This window comes from Arvicanthis niloticus, chromosome 1, assembly GCF_011762505.2.
Source record: "Arvicanthis niloticus isolate mArvNil1 chromosome 1, mArvNil1.pat.X, whole genome shotgun sequence".
Taxonomy (NCBI): Eukaryota; Metazoa; Chordata; class Mammalia; order Rodentia; family Muridae; genus Arvicanthis; species Arvicanthis niloticus.
Window position 1 is genome coordinate 145,073,219 of NC_047658.1, and position 20,702 is coordinate 145,093,920.

The 20,702-nt window shown below is 42.5% G+C and overlaps 1 protein-coding gene and 1 pseudogene across 1 annotated transcript; one reads left to right on the plus strand and one right to left on the minus strand.

The window, feature by feature from the left end:
- Nucleotides 1-1,389: 1,389 nt before the first annotated feature.
- On the minus strand, nucleotides 1,390-2,098 carry LOC117695461 (eukaryotic translation initiation factor 4E pseudogene; annotated as a pseudogene).
- Nucleotides 2,099-7,879: 5,781 nt separating this feature from the next.
- Slc35g1 (solute carrier family 35 member G1) lies at nucleotides 7,880-20,261 on the plus strand. Its single transcript, XM_034524976.2, has 3 exons — nucleotides 7,880-8,399; nucleotides 12,040-12,220; nucleotides 14,128-20,261. The coding sequence occupies exons 1-3, from the start codon at nucleotides 8,213-8,215 to the stop codon at nucleotides 14,864-14,866; spliced, it is 1,107 nt and encodes a 368-aa protein (XP_034380867.1). The 5' UTR covers nucleotides 7,880-8,212; the 3' UTR covers nucleotides 14,867-20,261.
- Nucleotides 20,262-20,702: the final 441 nt, after the last annotated feature.

Sequence of the window (20,702 nt, forward strand, 5' to 3'; positions counted from 1 at the left end):
ATACTTGTTTATTCTGTTTTATTCAGGTGAGACTAAGATTTCCAACACATTTGCTCTCCAGCACCTATATTTTCCTTACGTTATCATTCTCATCCTTGAGTAAAAGCATCTCAAACTCAACAGTCAATTTATAGCCACTATTCCTATCAAACTGTGATCCATCCAAATCCCAATTCTCATGAATTGTTAACATATTCAACATGCATTATTTAATCTAAGACTGAGGAAATAGTACTTCATTTAAAAGGATAAGCTACATCAGTTTAATTATATATATATTTCTATTATATATTCAATTTATTAAAAGTTATAATAAGTATAGCAATAAACTAGTGCTACAAACTTGGGCTGTGCATGGGAAAGACACTATAAGAAGGCACAAGAGATTGTGCCTTGCAATAAGAAACCTTCTCCAGAGGTGGAGAAATAAAAGACAATTTACTGTACATGTTTTATTTACAGTTTTGTACACCGTGTTAGTATGAGTGGGACCCATTTCCTACTTGAGCCATTTGTAGCTAAAGCCAAACTACCTTAGCAACACAAAGTGTTAAAGAACAGCATAGGGGGTTGAAGAGATGGTTCAGTGGTTAAGAGCACTGACTGCTCTTCCACCGGTTCTGAGTTCAATTCCCAGCAACCACATGGTGGCTCACAACCATCTGCAACAGAATCTGATGCCCTCTTCTGGTGTGTCTAAAGACAGCAACAGTGTACTCACATACAAAAATAACTAAATAAATAAATCTTTAAAAAAAAATAAAGAACAGCACAGATACAAAAGCAAAACAGCTAGGAGTGTAATGTCAGTGTTACATTTTATTGCTCACAGACATGTTTAGGGAGTCACACCGACAGACAGATCATTGACTTCAGGTGGATACATTTGTAGCTATGTCCTTTAAAAAAATTAACAAGGAATGGTGTATAATGTTTATACACCTTTCTGTCATTCTCCTGGATCCTTTGCCAATGTTACCTGAGGGAAAAACAAACGAGAAACTGAAGTCAGAATCAATGAGGGTTGTCAAGACAGGAAGCTTACTGGTGTCTAGCCTCAGCACGAGGACAGCAAGGGAAGGTTGAACTCATCCTACTGCAAAATTCAGTCCGGCACGGAGTACAGCACAAACTGATCTTTTCCTGCTAATGTAACTGAGATGCAAGTTGTTTTCGAAGTTGGAAAGACAAATGTGTGTGTCATGGTGATTCTAACCAGCTGTTACAGAGCAGGCCAAGAACACATCTGCGGGTTCTGGGGATGAGGTATATTGGAGTCCATTGATTGGGATTGTGGACTCTAACAAAACAAATCAAAACATAAAAAAGGAATGAACACAGAAGTACAAGACAAGGGCGAATGAGACTTCTCTTACATCTTAGCAACATTTAGATGGGATCAACTTGAGTGCAGTCCACTCTGCTTTGATGAGGCTTTGGCTTACATCCCGATCTCGAGTGCTTGACAGATCTCCTGAAAGAACACTCAGAAGATGGCTTCTTACACAACAAACCTATTTTTAGAGGTGTGTCTGCAGTGGACTGATAACAGATCATCAGTTTCTTTGGAGAAAGTCCTAGCCTTTCCTGTATAGCCTCCCTATGTGCATGACTCCTTCCCTGTGTTAATGTTCAGGAGTCCACATTGCTATCTTACCATCTTAGCTCTAACATTGACCACAGCACCACATACATCATCACTGTTGCCATCAAAAGATTCCCAAATAAAGCACACAAACGTCCCTAGCCAGAAGTGATAGAGGTCACACCGTCTCTGCTATTAAATGTAATCAGCCATTGTCTTCTCTATTTGCTTTTTTTCTCACCTTCCCACATAACTCAATATCAGACTTAAATAAGTTGAGCAGTAGCCACAGCCAGGCATTAAGTGACCAGGCAACTAGATGTGGTTGTCTGGAGCACCAAGGTCTTCCACTGTATCAAAATTACAGATCAGTCAAAAGTTTGCTAAGTTTTACTTTTATCATTTAGGAAAAGAACAGAGTGCCTACCTGTGCTACAGACAATGGTTAATACAGTGTTCTGGGTTAGCAACCTCCTGATTAGATTCTCTATCTTTTTCTTCCATAGGTGGAGGTTGGGAGATGGGGGGGGGGGGAATGTTCCCACTTCCTCAGCTACCATCTTAGCTGTGTGTATTCTTTTTTTTTTTTTTTGGTTTTTCAAGACAGGGTTTCTCTGTGTAGCCCTGGCTGTCCTGGAACTCACTCTGTAGACCAGGCTGTCCTGGAACTCAGAAATCCACCTGCCTCTGCCTCCCAAGTGCTGGGATTAAAGGTGTGAGTCACCACTGCCCGGCAGCTGTGTGTATTCTTGAAAGCAGTCTTGAGTTACTTTTCAGACAAGGCAAAGCTATACATTAGTCAGGTGAGAATTGAGTCAGCCACTTGTCTTAGTTTGCTTAAGACAGTTCCAGTGAACCCCTCATGCCCTGCAATTTTTAAAAGAGTTCCTCGTCCTAATGCAATTTCAAAAAATAAAGACAATTCCAGTTTGGAGGATGAATTCTCTGTTCAGTTCAGGTGAAATACATCTGGGTCTTCCAGAGAAGTTTCCGTGTTCAGCTATGAGCCAGTTAGTGCATTTCATTTATTAACAGCTCTGCGGAGTAGTCAGAGGTGAATTTCATCTCCATTCAGTGAAGGAGGTAACCTAGGCTACAAGGATGCAAGGCCATGCCGTCAGGCCAGAACTAGGATTCTCAACTTCAAGTCCAGTATTGTTTCTGCTATAACTGATATGTGCCAAGCTCTGTCTTCACTCCATCATTTGGTAACTTGGTTGGCTCTAGGACCTAGAACAGTTTAGGCATGTTCATCTTTGCCCAGAATCTAGACAAGCATTTAAAGCAAGCAAAGAGATGGGGAAAAGAAGATAAACATTAAAAAAAAAAAAAAAAAAGTGCTTTAGCAAACCCAGAAATCAAATGATGTAAACCTTTAGCTTTAGTGGGTTGTGTCGGGTTATCTGAGTCTTCTATCTGGCCAAATTAAGAATGGAGTGTCAAGAGGCAGGGAGAAAAGAGGGAGATTCTGAATTTTGAAGAAAATATAATTAAGTTCTACTCTGTCTTATAGATGTTTTTTCCCTTTGGCATATGGGTCAAAGGTATGTATTCATCAAGTTAGAACTATAAGAAATATCAAATACTATAAAACTTATATTTAGGATAAAGAATTCAAATCTTTTTATCACCCCACGTTGTAGGACCTCTATGAAAATGTTTTAATTCCCTTACCCAGTAAAGTCTTTGTTTATACAAAGGCCTGTTGCTGTATTCCAGTGAGTTGAGATATGTAATAATGGTGACAGGCTATAGATGTGAAGAAAGGAGAATGTTTAAAGGAAATATTAGAAGTTTAACTCACAAAAGGAGCTAAATCCATTCCTGATTTATACAGTCATTAAAAATTGACTGATTTTGCTGGGCATTGTGGTTCGTGCTTTTAATCCCAGCATTTGAAGGCAGAGGTAGATGTATCTCTGACTTCAAGGCCAACCTGATCAGTCAGGGCTACAGTCAGGGCTACATAGAGAGATCTTGACTCAAACAAACAAACAAACAAACAAAAAAAGCCCAAGAAGAAACAAACATAAAAGTTAACTGATTTCTTTGACATGTGAACACACACATTCCAAGAGAAAAGAAATAAAGTTAAAAACTCTAGTGGGGGTGGGGATGAAAGTGGGGGTGGGGGTGAAAGATGGAGAATGGAGGTTGGGGGATGAGGAACTGGGGAGTGTGACACACACCTTTAATCCCAGCACTTGGGAGGCAGAGGTCAGCCTGGTCTACAGAGCTAGTTCCAGCACAGCCAGGTCTACACACACACACACACACACACACACACACACACACACACACACACACACACACACCCTGTCTCAAAAAACAAAAATAAAAGAAAATAAAGTTAGGGCTAATCCAGAAGATGCTCTGGAAAGGGAGACAAAGAAGAGCTGGAAGACATTTCAAAAGTCTTCTGCCTCAAAGATGGGTACCTTCCCCCTCACTGCATCCTTACCCGTGGGGTAAGGATGGATCTTTCATCCATTGGCCCTAAGAAAGAAATTTTTGATATATTTCTATATAAAGATCAAGCCTGAAATTAAACTAGAGGATAAAATGTGTCTTCTATACAGAACATTCTATTTTCCTAAAATTTGATTTCTATATAGGAAAGAGGGCACTTACCATTATTTTCAGGTTCTCTGCCTCCATTTGCAGATGCATCTATATTGATTGTGGTATTGGTCATGCCAAGTCTAGGCAGGGAGGGTCCTAGTTTGGACATTTGTAAAGGCAGATACTCTGTTGCCTTGATCCTCCTTGATACCAGATTCTAACTGCCTCTCACGAATAAGAAAGATATCAGAGGGTGTTCTGGCTGGCTTTGTGTGTCAACACAATACAAGCTGGAGCTATCATAGAGAAAGGAGTCTCCCTTGAGGAAGTGCTTCCATGAGATCCAGCTGTAAGGCATTTTCTCAATTAGTGGTCAAGGGTGAGAGGGTCCATTGTGGGTGGTGCCATTCCTGGGCTGGTGGTCCTGGGTTCTAAAAGAAAGCAAGCTGAGCAGGCCAGGGGAAGCAATCCAGTAAGCAGCACCCCTTCATGGCCTCTGCCTCAGCTCCTGCCTCCAAGTTCCTGTCCTGTATGAGTTCCTGTCCTGACTTCCTTTGGTGATGAACAGCAATATGGAAGTGTAAGCTGAATAAAGCCTTTCTTCCCCAACTTGCTTCTTGGTCATGGTGTTTTGTGCAGGAATACAAACCCTGACTAAGACAGAGGGCGACCCTTTGAGCAAGTGTTCTGTTGTTAAGAGTCAATATCTATATCTTTACCTGTATTATCTATATCCAGTTATAGCCATATATTTCTGTCTCTTGTTAATTCCTATTCCAAACGCATGACCCAGCAGACGATAAGATTCATCTGGACAAATTCATGCAGGTCATAAGGAAGACAGATGTTTTCAGTCCAGCCAGATGCCACTGGACTCAACAGCAAGTCTCTTGTCCAATGCGAACCAATAGGTTCAGATTCATAAAGAAACAATGTTTTTGTATACACTATTATTATTTCATGGTATAAGGATGTCTGCAGTAAAAACAGCTACTGGGATGCTCATTCACAGAGAGGATAGAGAGGACCCTCTGTCTAAAGGTCTCTCAGTAGTAATTCTAACAGCATAGTTTTAACAGGGATTCATTGGTGTGCTTTATTGGATGTTTTAAACATCAGTTAGATAATGTTTTACTATGTATGTATTTACTGCTTCTTTGTGTCTGTGACACATAATTATTCAAAAAGCACAGTTGGGATAGTGGCTCCAGGTACTCTATGAAGACTGTCTTGTGTTTTCTAGAAAGCTTACCTGGAAACGTCCAAAGCATCATAGTATAACAGTATGTTCCCAGGCAATATCATATTAATTAGTTAGATTATCCTATGTACACAGCTTTCTTTCATAAAGGTGGTGTTGCACAACCTTATCCTAAGACAGATAACTGCCAACTGCTTGTGCCATCAGCTGTGTCTGCTTACAAATGATGACCACATCTGGGCTTGCTGACTACTGATGTTCCTTCATAGAAGGAAAGGATGAGTAAGGAGAGTCACTGGATCCTCACCGGAGTACCCAGCCTCTCTCCCAGCCAGTTATATGCAATTCTTCCCTAATTACTTGTGGCTTCATGGTATTGGGAAGGAGCTAGAGTATACGGGCTGGAAAAGACTGGGAGTCGGGGTCTTATGTAGCTATGGGAAAACTATTAAAACATACTGGGTAAAGATGTTCCAATATGGCTGCTTTTGGGTGCCCACACCCCTGTCAATAACCCCCACTCATGCAGAATAAGTCCAATACACTCATTGGTTCTCTAGAGTGAAGTCTGATGAAATTGAACTTTGGTTTGTCATTGGGAGCTTATGATGAAAGGAGGGACATTGCCCCTCTCCTTTCAGGAAGAAAATTCTCACATTAGTTAGTAAATTCATTTGTTAGTGTCATTATGTCTCAAGGTATTGAGAAAGAAAATCAGTAAATGAAATAACACGCTAGAAGCACATATACATGGAAATTGTTTTAGTAAAGAGGGATTTATTACAATGTAATGATTAAGATGGTTGGATGTTTCCATAATGAAAAAGAAGACTGGAAATCATTTGCCAGTTATGGAGATTTGAGTAAGTCACTTAAGGCACATGAAAGATGCGAATTTGAGGTGATGAACATGGTATTAAAGTTTCTAATGTCAATGATCAACAATTATAAGGGCCAGCTAAAATGTATGTCGAATCAAAGTTTATTGTTTTATTATTATTTTAATGCATTGATACCAACATATCTAGGTATTAAAATATTACACAGTAGTATAAAGTATCAGACATTTGTAACTGACCTTCTGGGTGTTTAATAACCATAGTTGGAGACTATTTTAATGCGATCTTTGATCTGGGTTACCTCTTTAGGGATGAGAAAGTAGTAATGAAAGCCTCTTAAGGGGAACCCCTGGTCAAGAGAACAGAATCTCTGCCCTGGGCATGGACTTAATGTTCCAATGGGGCCCTGTCAATCTCCTGGCCGAGGAGCCGGCCCTTGCAAGCAGGCTCACCTTAAACCATGTTAAAGAAATATATGGAATCATTAATTTTTGTTCCAGGGGACTACTCTCACTCTTGCAAATTCTTACTCCAAGATAAGACAGAAAATGAACCGGCATCTTTTGTTTGTTTGCTTGTTTGTTTTGAGACAGGGTTTCTCTGTGTAACCCTGGCTATCCTGGAACTTACTATGTAGACCAGGCTGGCCTAGATGCAGAGATCCACCTGCCTCTGCCTCCCAAGTGCTGGGATTAAAGGCGTGCACCACCATTGCTCTGCGAAAGCCAACACTTTTCAATGAGTTTGAAAAAGTGTGTTTAGGAGAAGGAATCAACGTCTTTTTATCTCACTTTGTAAGATTTTTATGCAAATGTTCTCATCCTTCCCACCACCCATTAAAATGTTTGTTTACAGAAAGCCCAGTTCTGAATTCCAGGAATTGCATGACCAAAGATGGGTGATCCCTTTCCCAAAAGACTGGCTGTGGAATAAGACTGTTAGGTCTTATCACCCCCCTCCCCCCACACCCCCCCAGCCAACAGGGGGGAAAAAGACACAGTCCCATCAGAGGCCGAATGAAAAACAAATGCATTTCCTGTCTCTACTCGTTCCATCTTCCCGACTACACTCTCTTAATCAAGAGTAAAATTTACCCCGCCTAGGTCTTTCAGTTGGAGTAGTGGTCTCTTTCTTTGCCATCTGGAACCTAACTTCTAACAGAACTGAGACGGCTACTTGTCTCAGTTTGCTGAGACAACCCCCTTTGCCATGAGATTTTTGTCTGTTTGGTTGGTTTTGGTTTTTTGGAGACAGGGTTTCTCTGTGCTGCCCTGGCTTTCCTGGAACTCACTCTGTAGACCAGGCTGGCCTTGAAAGTCACAAAGATCCGCCTGCGTTAATCTGCCACCACACCCAGATGCCCTTCATTTTAAAAGAGCCCTTCTTTTCAAGTTTATGTTTCAATCTTTATGCTTACACCTTAAATTCTTGGTCAGGTTGAAGTGTGTTTAAAAACCGACATAATATTTAGAAGTCCTCGGGGCATCACAGAGGTGCTCCGCACCTGTAAACAGACACCCAGTCCCTTTTAATTTAATTCAGTTCATGTATTTATTTAGAGATGGCGTCTCACTATGCAGCCTTAGCTGGCTTTGAACTCACAGATACACATGCCTCTGTCCCTAAATGCGGGGATTAAGGGCGTGGGCTACCACGCCCAGCTCAGACAGAGTCTTTCTAAAGCAGCAGAAGGCCCCAAGACCCGAGGCGCCAGGGCTGAGAACCAAGCGTCCCTCCCTGTCTGTGCCAAGACAGAAGAGGACCAGTGTGCAGTCTAGCCCGACTGCACAGGGGTGGGGGAACCGTCACCGCGCCAGCTGTAGCCACCGCAGCCCGACTGCACGAGCGCAGGCGGCGAGCTCCCCGGGGCGGGAGGGCAGCGGAGGACAGACGCGCGGAGCCCGGAGCGGGCGCACGCGCACGCGCACACGCACCGGCTCGCCGGGGGCCGGAAGAGCCGAGCGGCCCGGCGGCAGCTGCGGGCGCCAGAAGGCGCGCGGCTGCGGGGAGAGCGCGGGCTGCGGGATGGGGCCCCCGGAGAGCGCGGCGGAGCTCGTAGCCGAGGCGGTGGAGCTGCGCCAGCCGGAGCTGCAGCTCGCGGACCCGGCGGCCCCCGGCGAGGAGCACGTGGACGTCGAAGCGGAGGGCGACCCCGGCAGTGGCAGGTGTTGGCCGTGTGGAGCCTTGGTGTGCGGCTCGCGTGGGGAGCCCGGTGAGTGAGTGCGGGCGGGCGGGCGGGTGGGGCCTGTCCCGTCCACTGCGCACCGGCCTGAGCCGAGACCCAGAAAGTTTCCTAGTGTTCGCAACCCCAAATTGGTGACAGGGGTCAGGACCTCGGGGTCCAGTGGCAATCGGAGGTGAAAGGTCGCCGAGAGGGGCCAGGCAGCGGGTGGCAGGAAGGCGACTTGGAACCCACATCGTGAGTGTAAACAGATCTTCCTGAACCAAGTTGGAGAGACTCGAGTTCTGAAAGTGTTTGTCACGGAATCTCAGCATCACAGAGAGGAGAGTTAAGCGGACCACTGGTCCTCAAGCTTTTGAGGATAGGAGGACTTTTTAGGTACTGGCTTAAAACGAGGTACACATTGTTAGAAGCCTCAGTGAAGAACCCTTAACTTTTGTTCAAATTTCCCTAACAAAGAGGCGAAGAGAGGTCGTGGACTATGAGGGTTCGGGGTTGGGTCTCACCCTCACCTCCATCTGCCAAGGTCTGGGTCGGGCAGGTCCAGACAGTACTAGGTATGGCTCTCTGCTTTTGCCAGAGACTCCGCCTAGGGCCCTTCCTCTGATTAGCTTTCCCATAATAAGCCCATGAAGATCTTTTAGAATTAACTTTTTCTCAATCTAATCTCCTGGATCTCTTCCCCTAAATATGCCCTGGGACTTCTGTGCCTCTTGTCCCACCCAAGTTTCTAAGTCCTTAGTTGTGTTTTTTGCTGAGTCTAGAGAGACAAGTCCTAGGGAGATGAGTATTGCTACATTTCTGTCCTGAAAGCAAAGAGAAAAGGTCGGGTTTCTGATTTTGTTTGCATGGATTTGCCTCCAGAACAGGGTTACCCCATGCTGGGCTGACCAGCCTGGCAGCCAGGTTTCTCTCCAACCACCCTATGGTTGGATGTCATTCTGGCCTAATGTGGAACTGGTCCTTGCAAACTCCTTAGTTTTCCATTTGGGCCTGAGTGTAGGGGTCTGTATACTTACTCAGACAGCACGTGGCAAAATGTCAAAACATTGTGAATGCCCAAGAATCTTGCCTTTAAATTACAAGACAAGTTTCTAACCGTTATTTTGAAAACAAATCACAGACTGCTATAAGCCAAAAGTTGGCACTGGACTCATTTTAGTCTCTGTATGTAGCCTAGGCTGGTTTACACTCTGTTCTCCTGCCTAAGCCTCCTTGAGTGCTGGGATTAAAGGCATCCAACATCATGCCTGGCTTTGAGACTCTTGATCTTAGTGGTTTCTTAAAAAAAATCACCTTCAAGTTTAGGTTGGAACTGGATAACCTTACCCAGTTTAGAGATGTGCTGGAACCTACTCCCTGTCTTCCGGACAGTGTGGAGCTTGTACTTAAGGGAGAGAGTTGTCTTAGCCCTGTGCATCCCATTTCCCTGCTGGAGTGAACACTCTAGTGCATTAGTGTACCACTGCACCTCCAACCAGCGCCTACAGAGTTCCAGACGTTTTGGAGTAGGGCCTAGAAGTGGAATTTTTAAAAGTTACTCCAGTGATTTTAATTCTCAGCCAGGCCCAAGTTACTGGAGTGTGGAGAAGCCGAGTTAAAAAGGTTTTTACTCTCTTCTGGAAGTTGTCTGGTGATCAGTTAATTTGAATCATTAAACTCTCAACTAACTTGTTTAGAGTGATTAGATACACTTTCAGTGGATGTTTGTGTGGAAGTGGTATGTGTGAGACAATGCCTCTTTAGACTGCTTTGCTGGTCACCATTTTCAGAGGGAATTGAAATTAATCATGTAAAGATAAAAAGAAAAAAAAAAACTCAATCATGCAATAAGAAAAGAAACTGAGGCTGTCTGAACAGAACTATTTCTTGCCTTTACTAACAATCCAGTTTGGGTCAACCTTCTGTTACCTGCCCGTCCTTAATCAGAAAACAGGAACCTTAAATATTTGCAGGTTTTTGATTTGCACATGGTGGAACAAGTCTTTGGAGAGGGGAGCTGGAGGCCAGCCTGATCTAGGACAGCCAGGGTGACATAGGGAGATCCTGCCTCTAAATATGTAAATAAATAAATGTACATACATACATATACCATACATACATAGAAAATATTTTAAAGCAAAAGGCCCATTTTTTTGAAGTTAAATATTGTACCATTATAATTCTTACAGAAAAGGCAATGGGTTTACATTGGAGGAGAGCCTTGAATTAATAAACCAGGAAGGTGTTTTCTGTCCTAGGACTCCTCATTCTGTTCTGTCTGAGGGTGGAGGTTTCTTTTGAGAAAACTTGTTTTATTTGGATCTAAAATTTGTAATTTCAGAAGCCCAGCTCCAAGGCTGACCACAGCCAAGGCGTGTGTTTTTGTGGTGCTTCACTTGGCAGTCTCAGGTCTCCTCCTGGTGCTCCACTGGCTCTTTATAGTTTGTTCCCACGGTGTTGGAGCGCAGGGGTACAGGGTGGCATGGGGGAGGGGGCTCTGACACCTCTCATAGAATGATAGTCCTAGGGTGGTCTCTCCAGATGTAGACCCAGAACAGGAAGTTGTCTAATTCAGATAGTATGGGTGATGCAAAGGTCAGGTCCTATGGTGTTGCTAGAAAGTCTGTTATACTTTGGTCACAATTTGCAGTCACTGGTGGCCAAAGGTATCTGATGTGAGAATGTTGAAATATATTACCTGGTGTATCATTTATCAGAGAAGGACTTTTAAAAACGAGAGCATAATTATGCAGTACTGTCCCAGAGCTGAGTAACACTTTGTACATTCTGAGAGTGGAGTGGCTGTTCAAGTTGTTGAAAGCAAATTAATTGCAGCATCCACAAGTTTTGTGTCTCCAATAAAATTCATTGACAAGAGCCATTTGTTGCCCTTATTGCTATGTTTTCCCTTTGGTGTTCATAAGGAGAAAGGGCTGTGGATATGTGCATTGAGTGAGTGGCTTAGTCTTAAGATGTCAGGAAGGGGTTAAATAGTTGAAGACCTGGAGAAAGCACACATTTCCTGGTTCAGATTAAGGTGGGAAGTAAGAAGTTAAGACAGGGCAAAATTAGCAAAGCAGCTCACCAGTACACAACCTTTCAAGATCATGTTCCTGCCGGTAATGTTAGACCCCGGGCCTTCCTATGGAGGGCTCAGATTCTTTCCCTCACTAGGTATTCAGGTTGTGTATGTTCCAGGCATAAACAAGCTGAGGTCCCAGCCCTAGCAAAGCTCATAGGCTTATAGGAGAAGTCATATAATTAACAAGTGACCAGATAACACAATTGAAATTGACTCCCATCAATAAGACTTTCTCCCTGTGAGAAAGCTCACCAGTGAGAAGATGAAAGGTTCTATGGGTGAGATGTAAGATTTCTCTCACCATCTTAGCAAGATTTTTTTTTTTACTTGCAAAGTGAGGGATGATTTTTTTTAGTGAGCCAAAAGGATCCATTTTTTTTTTAAATTGGGAAAAAACAACAGTTCTTAAATGCTATTTTAAATTGTTACCCATATCTATGGCTTCTTCATGATGGCTAGGGAAAGTGACAGATAGAAGACCACAGGTATGTTTTGAAGGAAGGTCTTACCTGTAGTCTAGCCATTGATACCATGCCTCTTTTTAAATTTCTAAGTGGTGAAATACATGCTTGGAACAAGGACTAACCAGAATTTAATCTTTTTCAGAAGCCAAGAAGAAAGCACCCTGTCCCGGACTTGGCTTGTTTTACACAGTGTTGTCTGCCTTCCTTTTCTCAGTGGCCTCTTTATTTGTTAAAAAAGTGCAAGGCGTCCATGCTGTAGAAATCAGTGCGTTTCGATGTGTGGTCCAAATGCTAGTTATTATTCCTTGCTTAATATACAGAAAGTAAGTACTTTTTAGAGTGAATAGAGGAGATTAATAAGTGTATGTAAATCTTTTGAACTGCCTTCATATTTTCTCCATAGTCACAGGTTTAGCAGAGGTTGATCAGTCTGTCCCCTTCACCCCCATTAATGATGTGTTCTTAGGGTCTGCTCACAGAAGGGTCTACTGTAAGCACACACCACATGCCCATCAAAGGAGAGAAGGGTGACATGTAGCTGCCCACCACCCTCCTTCCTTCACTCTGGTATTTTAAAGATAAAAAGTAAACAAAGCAAGTTAAGTGCATCTTGCTGTTGGAGGTTTCTCTAGGAGGGACAGACTGCTTCTCTGCCAGATCATACTAGTAAAACTGAAGTCCTCCACAGAGTGTGGCAGCTGGGACCTTGAACGAGGTCTTTGACTACCTTGGTATTCGGGTTCTTCCCTGTAAACTGGGGGGAGTGGCACTTTCTGAACTTTGCCCCACAGCAGGTTGCCAGGGTCAGATAAGAGTTACTCTTGGTACTTTCTATAAACTTCAATGTAGGTACCATTTTTTCTATCTCCTCGACCCTCCCTCCATACTGGATCCCCCTTCTGTTCGGAATCTATCATCTCTTAGTAGGGCTGAAATTAACACCCCCATCCCACACACCTTTGTAATTTACACATATTTTTATGTTCTTTGAACCCTGGCAGGAAACTAGTTGGGCCCTGACTGGCTATCTGGCTCTTTGTTTTGTTTGTTTTTCGAGACGGGTTTTTCTGTGTATCTCTGGCTGTCTTGGAACTCACTATGTAGACCAGGCTGGCCTCGAACTCAGAAATCCGCCTGCCTCTGCCTCCCAAGTGCTGGGATTAAAGGTGTGTGCTACCACTGCCCATGGCTCTTTGTTTTGGAGTTGAAGATGCTTCAATCTCAAATCAGAAGTTGCCACTGCCTGCCTCCAGAGCCTCCTTTTATCTCCTGCCGTGATACAGATTCATTTGGAATAGTGTCATTCTGTATCCTGAGAAGTTGGTTAGAAAGTGACAGTCTGCAAGGATTCATATTGCCAGAAATCCCCATGCAAATGTAATGTGCAAGCCAGTGTGCTTTGGGAGATGGTGAGATGGCACCAGCTTCTAAAGAAGCTAAGAACACTGAAGTTAGCAACCACATCCCCCGTTTTTCAATAAGAATATTCAGAAAGCCATAAAGTATTTTGAAAATCTTTGGCTCTGATCTGTTTTGATGTTATGTTCACTGTCATTGGAGATCCATAGTTTTTCCATATACCTATGGCCACAGATTTGTTCTGACTCCAGATACCCATGGGCGTTCCAGATGAAGCGTCACCTAGCATGAGTCAGTGAGTTGTACATAGCTATGAGCTATCAAAGTAGGTTCTAAATAAATGAGTGAGTGGAAAAAAAAAAAGCACTGTTTTTTTTTGTTGTTTGTTTGTTTTTGCCTCTTATTCAGTGACTAAATTCTAGCACTGGTTCAACTTTTCTAGAACAAGGATTAAGTTTCCTTGTGTAGATACATAAAATCATGTGTTTTTATCATAGAAGATTTGAGGAAAATTATGTGATTCCATCTACTAGGATGTAATGTCTCTTAAGATCTAGGCTTTTTTGTCTTCCCATTATTTTTTGCAAGAGTATACATAGGGAAAATACGTGTCTGTATTTACTGACTTTTTACCATGCTATTTATGAGGTTCTGTGTTGTTTTTGCTCCTGCTATGAACACTTTGAAACATCAGTACCAATACCTAGAAGAAATATTTTTAAAGGATTCATACTATTCAATGCTAGAGGGTTCACTATTCCCCTGTTTTTAATATAATGTACTTTTGGAATAATGTCTGATTAAACATTTTGATTTAAAAGCAATGCCAAATTCATTTCAAATGCATTTTTTTTTTCATTTAAATTTGCAGAACTGGGTTCATAGGTCCCAAAGGTCAACGACTTTCCCTCTTCTTCAGAGGGGTCTTTGGTTCCAGTGCCATGATCCTTATGTACTATGCTTTCCAGACAACGTCCCTCGCTGATGCCACAGTTATTGCGTTTAGCTGTCCAGTGTTTACGTCCATATTTGCTTGGATATTTCTCAAGGAAAAGTATAGCCTTTGGGATGCTTTCTTCACCTTGTTCGCGATCGCCGGAGTGATACTTATCGTGAGACCGCCATTTTTATTTGGTTCGGACACTTCAGGGATGAGAGAAAGCTATTCAGACCACATTAAGGGAACGATTGCCGCGGTCGGACACGCTGTGCTAGCTGCGATGACTCTGGTCATTCTGAGGAAAATGGGGAAATCTGTGGACTACTTTCTGAGCATTTGGTATTATGTCATACTTGGCCTTCCCGAAACCATCATCATCCTCTTTATCATAGGAGAGTGGAGTCTGCCGTACTGTGGGCTGGACAGGCTGTTTCTCATACTCATTGGACTCATAGGTTTGGGAGGTCAGATATTCATCACTAAAGCAGTTCAGATAGAAAAAGCAGGACTCGTAGCGATAATGAAGACGATGGATATAGTCTTTGCTTTCATTTTTCAGATTGCTTTCTTTGATAACGTCCCAACGTGGTGGACGGTGGGTGGGGCTCTCTGTGTGGTCGTCAGCACTACTGGAGCGACCATTCGTAGATGGCTACAGGGTTCCAAATGAAATGTCACTGCTGAAGTCTTTTTTTCAAGGATGCCATCACCCAGCTCAGACATCGTACACACTTACACACATACCTGGAGAATCCGCATTATTCGTTGGTTATATTTAATAAATTTCATTCAGTACCATTTTTGAATATAGTATGTTTTTAATTAAGGGTAGCTGGCTAGGCTAGCCTAGCAGTTTCTGGACAGCTTTTATTTTTGCTTTGGCTTGTTGGTTGGGTTGCCATTGATGAGGAGGGAGCTCATTTGAGGAATTTCAGAAATTTTTGTGAGTACAGTTTTTAAAATTTATTTTTGAGACAGGATGTGGACGGGAGATACTCTATTTTAGCAGTGTAGATAAGCTTAATGTTGACCATGCTGCTATAATTAGTACTGTGTTAATCCGACGGTTGCAGTATAATCCCTCCAAAGCTGCAACCTGGTACAGGTGCCTACTTACTGATAGGGGTATAAGTGAACCAGCCTTACTTTCCAGGATCTTAGAGATGATTATTACACTTGTAACTCTTTTGTGCCTTTTCATTTTGATGCTGGAACTTTTATATGTACTCGGAACAGGGCCTTCAGCTTGCCACAGGTGGTTAGCAGTTCTCTCAGTATATTAGCAACTCTGGCTATTGTTTTGAATTTCAATTGTCTCCTGTTTTATTGAAATTGCACTATTTTGTTTTTTTTTTTTTTTTAACATTCCAAGATTTCCAATCTTAAAATCATCAGAGCAAAATCTTGGCATGACCAGTGTGTACATTCCCATCCTGAGGTGATTTCACTTCAGATGTGGTGATTTTTCTACAAATTCTCTTTGAATTCATAGTGTGATGCCAAATACAATTTTCTCAGGATTGTACTAGGCTGGGCCATTATCAGAGTGCCCAGATTCTACCATTTTCATTTACAAAACCTGTATTTCTAGAAGATTCATCCTGCAAGCACCCTTTACATTAAACCAAATATTTGTACCTTTACAGTACATGTCTGTTATTAAACTTTATAGTCTTTTTCCATTTTTGGAATGGTATGTTATAATGCTTGTGGCATATGAAAAATGTAAAGACCTATTAATCCACAGTTGATTGACTTTTACAGTTTTTTTGCATATACAAAAAGAACATAGGTACATGCTAGTCTTTGACACACAATACTAGTAGATTAGTAGATTCTAACTGTGGAGCACCAGCAGGCCAGTACTCTGTGAAAGAGGAAAGCTTGGTACACTGGGAGTATATGACCATGAGTCTATGGCGCTTTGGATGCCTTTGTGGTGAGGCCATAGTGGCTGCCACCTCTTACTTTGTCAGACTGTCTATTGTTATCATTAGCTGCAGAGTTGAGGGGCTGTTGTTCCCTCCCACACTCCTCACAGCTCTTCTGAAGAAAGGGACTGACTGATCTCCTGGGTCTTACATTCAGCTACAAAAGGATCTTCTCCTGTAGTTCCTAAGAGGACCTTTGATTTTGGTGGTTTTAAATCACGTCTGCCACCTGACATCCTAAATATTTATTTAGCTGAGTCACCTCAGTTGCATTTGACCCCCGAGTAGATTTGTCAGTGGTGCCATTCTACCAGCATCCTAGAAAATACAGTCAACAGACTTTTAGAACTTGGAGGGGGTCTTAGAGATCATCCTAGGGGATGATGGGAGGAAGGCCTGCAATAACTGGTTTCCATAGCAGCCTCCTCTCATTTAGTTCCACTCCTGGAGCTACCACCAAACTTACACAATAGAAGAGTTTCTGGGGCAGTGGAAGATAAATCCCTTTGGAAATACATTATATTTCATCTGTGTCTTAAGTACTTGAATGTCAGGATGTGTGGCTGACATTGGAGACAATGATTCTTATACCAACCTTTACAGGGTATGATTTTTAAACAATGTTCAAGTGGTATACAAGGCTATGTATTGTGACAATTATGGGGGGGTTATGTATTTTCCAAAGATTGTAGTTTCTATATCTTACAAAGGGAAATATTTTTTCCTAACATGTTTTTATTTTATAAGTAATAAAATCATAAAAGATGTTGGTTTTTATGACTATAGAAAACGTCTCACGACTCATTTCTCTTCTCGACTGGGTGCTTCAAAACTCACTTTCTAGAGGAGACTGGCATCTAGCCGTTTTGGTAGGCTGTGATCTTAAATGTTCAAACTTTATCCCTTCCTCATACACAGCAAATTCAACACCTCCAAAATAAAGATAGTAATCTGTTAAGAGACCTTTTCTCTAGACCCCCAGAGCTTAGAGCAGCTTGGAGCTGTGCTGTCTTTATAGAGTCTATGGCTAGGTTCTGGAGTGTCCCAGGAATGCATTCGACCCTCACAGTGTCCACTGCTGACTATGGAGTCATTACACCTGAGTTTTTACAGCTATATTATAAGCTACCTACTTAAGACTTTGACCTTGACCCAGCTGTCAAGGTCAGGAGAGTCTTCCTGAAGCCCTGCCACTGTCACTTTAGTTCTCAGGAAGTCACCGTGGGGGCTAGTGGTTCACACTGTCATGCCCAGGAGGTGGCCCCCACTTCCTCTTCACCGTGGTTTCCCACATTCTAGCATAAATGTGATCCTGGGATCAGCCTTTCCATCAACTCATATTTGCCAGAAAAGTCCTTCCTCTTTTCCCTGCTTTCTTCGTGGTCTTTCATGTATCTTCAGAGGCCTGTGCTTTCCGATTCTTCCACTTCCTCCAGGTTCTCACCTTCATTAATCCCTTTGGAGGAGGGGATTAGTACTGAGTTAGGCACTTTGCATTGAGGCAAATAATGTACCTAGGCCATTTTCATTTGTTATAAATAGAATATTATTCTTCTCATTAGCCAGTGGCATAGAATTCAGGCCAAAACCGAAGCACAAAAGCTTAAACGTTGAGCTGTGGTTAAGATTATTCACCTTCCCCTTAAAATTGATGACCCCCTCTGGGCCCTTCCTCCTGAGAAGCCTTACCAAGAACTGCAGGTACAGTTGTCTCCAAATGCAAACCTCACTCGGACTGGAGTGGATGGGCACTCTTCTGTTCAGGCTGAGCCATCCACAGAGGGCTACCTAGAGCCACCGCTTCTCTTACCAATGCACAGGTCTGACTGTTTTTTTCCAGTTGGCTTTAGTGCTTTTCCCCTGTGGTAAGATGTTTGATGTGGGGAATAGTCCTATCCCTCCATGCATGTCCTTTGAACTAAACTGACTCTTCTAACTTCTTTGCTTATCCACTAAACACGATAACTCATATAAGTGGTAAGAGAGCTAATTTTCCCGGACACCACCTTGTCCTTTCCCCCAGGTATGTACAAGTGGTTGTGGTTGGCCTGAGAATTGGTTTATTATGGTATTAGTTGGACATGTGGTGCCTGGACACTACCCCCAAGCTTGACTCTTTTTTTTTTTTGTCCTTTTGATATTCTACTTCAAATCTAATACGGCTACCATATTCACCTAGAATTCTGCAGGGTGCCTTAGTAGCTAGTGACTCCCTATGATACCCATGATACCCAAAGCAATACTCATCTGGGCTGTAGCTTATTTGAAAGCTAAATTTGAAACTGGTCTCAGAAAACTTCATAGAGAGCCCAAGAAGATACCTTTTATCCAGAAAATGGAGCGAGTGTCATATCAGGAGGGTAGAGAGCAATTGCTTGTGACATCATGGCTAGACAGGTAACGTGGCAGCCTGGACCACAAGAGCAGATGTACTGAGTTCAGGAGATAGCATCGCTGGAGAAAAGAGCCTGGCCCTTCTAACCTTTCACAACTTGTAAACTGTTCATAGCCCTAAATAATGTAGCCATAAAGCTAATAATGTAGCCATAAAACGAATCCATATTTGTGACGAGTTGCTGAGGTTGAAAACACAGCTCCACATTTGAGAACAGGTAAACTCGGGCTGAAGAAAAATGTGTTGATGTGGTCAGGACAGAATCATAGGAGTAAGCCAGGGTCGGCACTGCAACAGGAGACTGGAAAGTCAGGGCTAGAGAACATGTGAGCCAGGGCCCTGTTCCTGATGACGTAAGCACCCAGCCATTCCAAGCATGGCTGACCACATTCAAAGCCCAAGCTGTATATGCCAAAACACAACGGAGAGATGGAAACTGAAGACCTATGTTATTTGGGGCGCGTTACGATCACATCGGGTGTTACCATGCTAATATTAAAGTCAAGTTCAAAGCATAAAGTGCAATTCAGAAAACACTAACCATTTTTCTCATGTGACTCCTCCCCCTGGGAACTGAGTTGCACTGCTGAGAGGAAGCTGGGGCCACATGTAGAGACAGACGTGAAGAGGATTCTCCACCCCTCAGGCCCTTCTGCACTCCAGCTGACAGCTCACATTGGCTTGCCAGACAAGAGTGTGCACGTTGGGAATGGATTCTCCAGCCCTCAGGTAGGTTACCCTGACTAATGCTGTATAGAGAAGACACAAACCTAACTTACTTCTGGGTTCCCTAATTGTAGACTTGTGAGAATAAAAAATTACTGTTGTTTTAAATTACTCAAAAATTAAGGCTATAGAAAACATGCTCGAATCTGTATGTACCCAGTTAATCGATAACAATTACAAGAAAACACTTCGATGTAAAAAACAAAATCATGAAAAAGGACAAGTAAATAAATGCAGTTGTCAAAAGCTAAATCTAAAGGGATATGAATAATAAAGTTATCTAAATCAAGTCTTCTTCAATTCCCAAACTGTGCTAATAACGACACTGAGAGTGTTGGTCTGTTTCACACACTTTCATGGTATATAGTAAAGTTTTTCCAGAGGTTACAAGATGCAGAAAAAACAGCTAGAAGAAGATTGCTTGTAACTGCAGGCTTTTTTGCTTTTTCAAGACAGGGTTTCTCTGTGTATTCCTGGCTGTCCTGGAACTCACTCTGTAGACCAGGCTGGCCTCAAACTCAGAAACCTGCCTGCCTCTGCCTCCCAAGTGCTGGGATTAAAGGTGTGTACCACCACTGCCCAGCTACTACAGGCTTTTCAACTCATGCCCCTGTTCCCAAAATACCAACTCGGAGACTTAATTGTTTATGAATAAGTGCCTAGGCCATAAGCTTGGGTTTGTAACTCGTAGCTTGTAACTTAACCCATTTATTCTATTCTGAGTGCCATGTGGCTGGTTACCTCACCTCAGATTCTTGTGTCTGTCTCCCCAGAGATTGGGTGAATCCCCAGAACAATCCCCAGAGATTGTTCTGGCACCTAACTCTATCCCAGAGTTCCTCTCTCCCTGCCAGAACTCCCACCTCCTATTTCCTGCCTCAGCTAATAGGCTATCAGCTATTGATTGACAGGTGATGTTTCCAAGAGATGTACACAAGAGATTCCCTCTACACTAGCTCTCATCTATGAAGCTAAATTTGTAGCATGTATATTTATGTAAAATAATGTCATTTTCATTTTTGGAAAAATGTTTGCGTTTGACAATTTCATATTTGTAAATTGTATGTTGATCATGTCGACCTTTGTTACTCTCTCATCCCCTCTCCACTCCTTCTGAATGGAAAATATTTTAATAAAATGTTGATATTGACAAGAAACTGTTTGTTTGTTTGTTTGTTTACCCTCCTGGGGTGTCATCCTAGGACCTTGTGCATAGTCTGCAGGTATTTCTCACTGAGTCATATCCTTGGCCCTCCAGTTATTTTTTTAAATATGGTAATTATATATGGAACCTATACACACAGAAGCTTTCTGCATCTTCAATAATTTTTCAAAAAGATTCCATCTTATTTATTGCCGTTATTCTTATATTTTACAAACAATAGATTTGCTGCAACATGATCTGACTAATAATATTTGAGAGTAAAGGGGCCCAAGGACAAGAAGTGTCAGAA

Coding starts and splice junctions, on each gene's coding strand:
- Slc35g1 (XM_034524976.2), top strand. CDS start 8,213: ATGGGGCCCCCGGAGAGCGCGGCGGAGCTCGTAGCCGAGGCGGTGGAG. Junction 8,400..12,039: donor CGGCTCGCGTGGGGAGCCCG/GTGAGTGAGTGC, acceptor AATCTTTTTCAG/AAGCCAAGAAGAAAGCACCC. Junction 12,221..14,127: donor CCTTGCTTAATATACAGAAA/GTAAGTACTTTT, acceptor TTAAATTTGCAG/AACTGGGTTCATAGGTCCCA.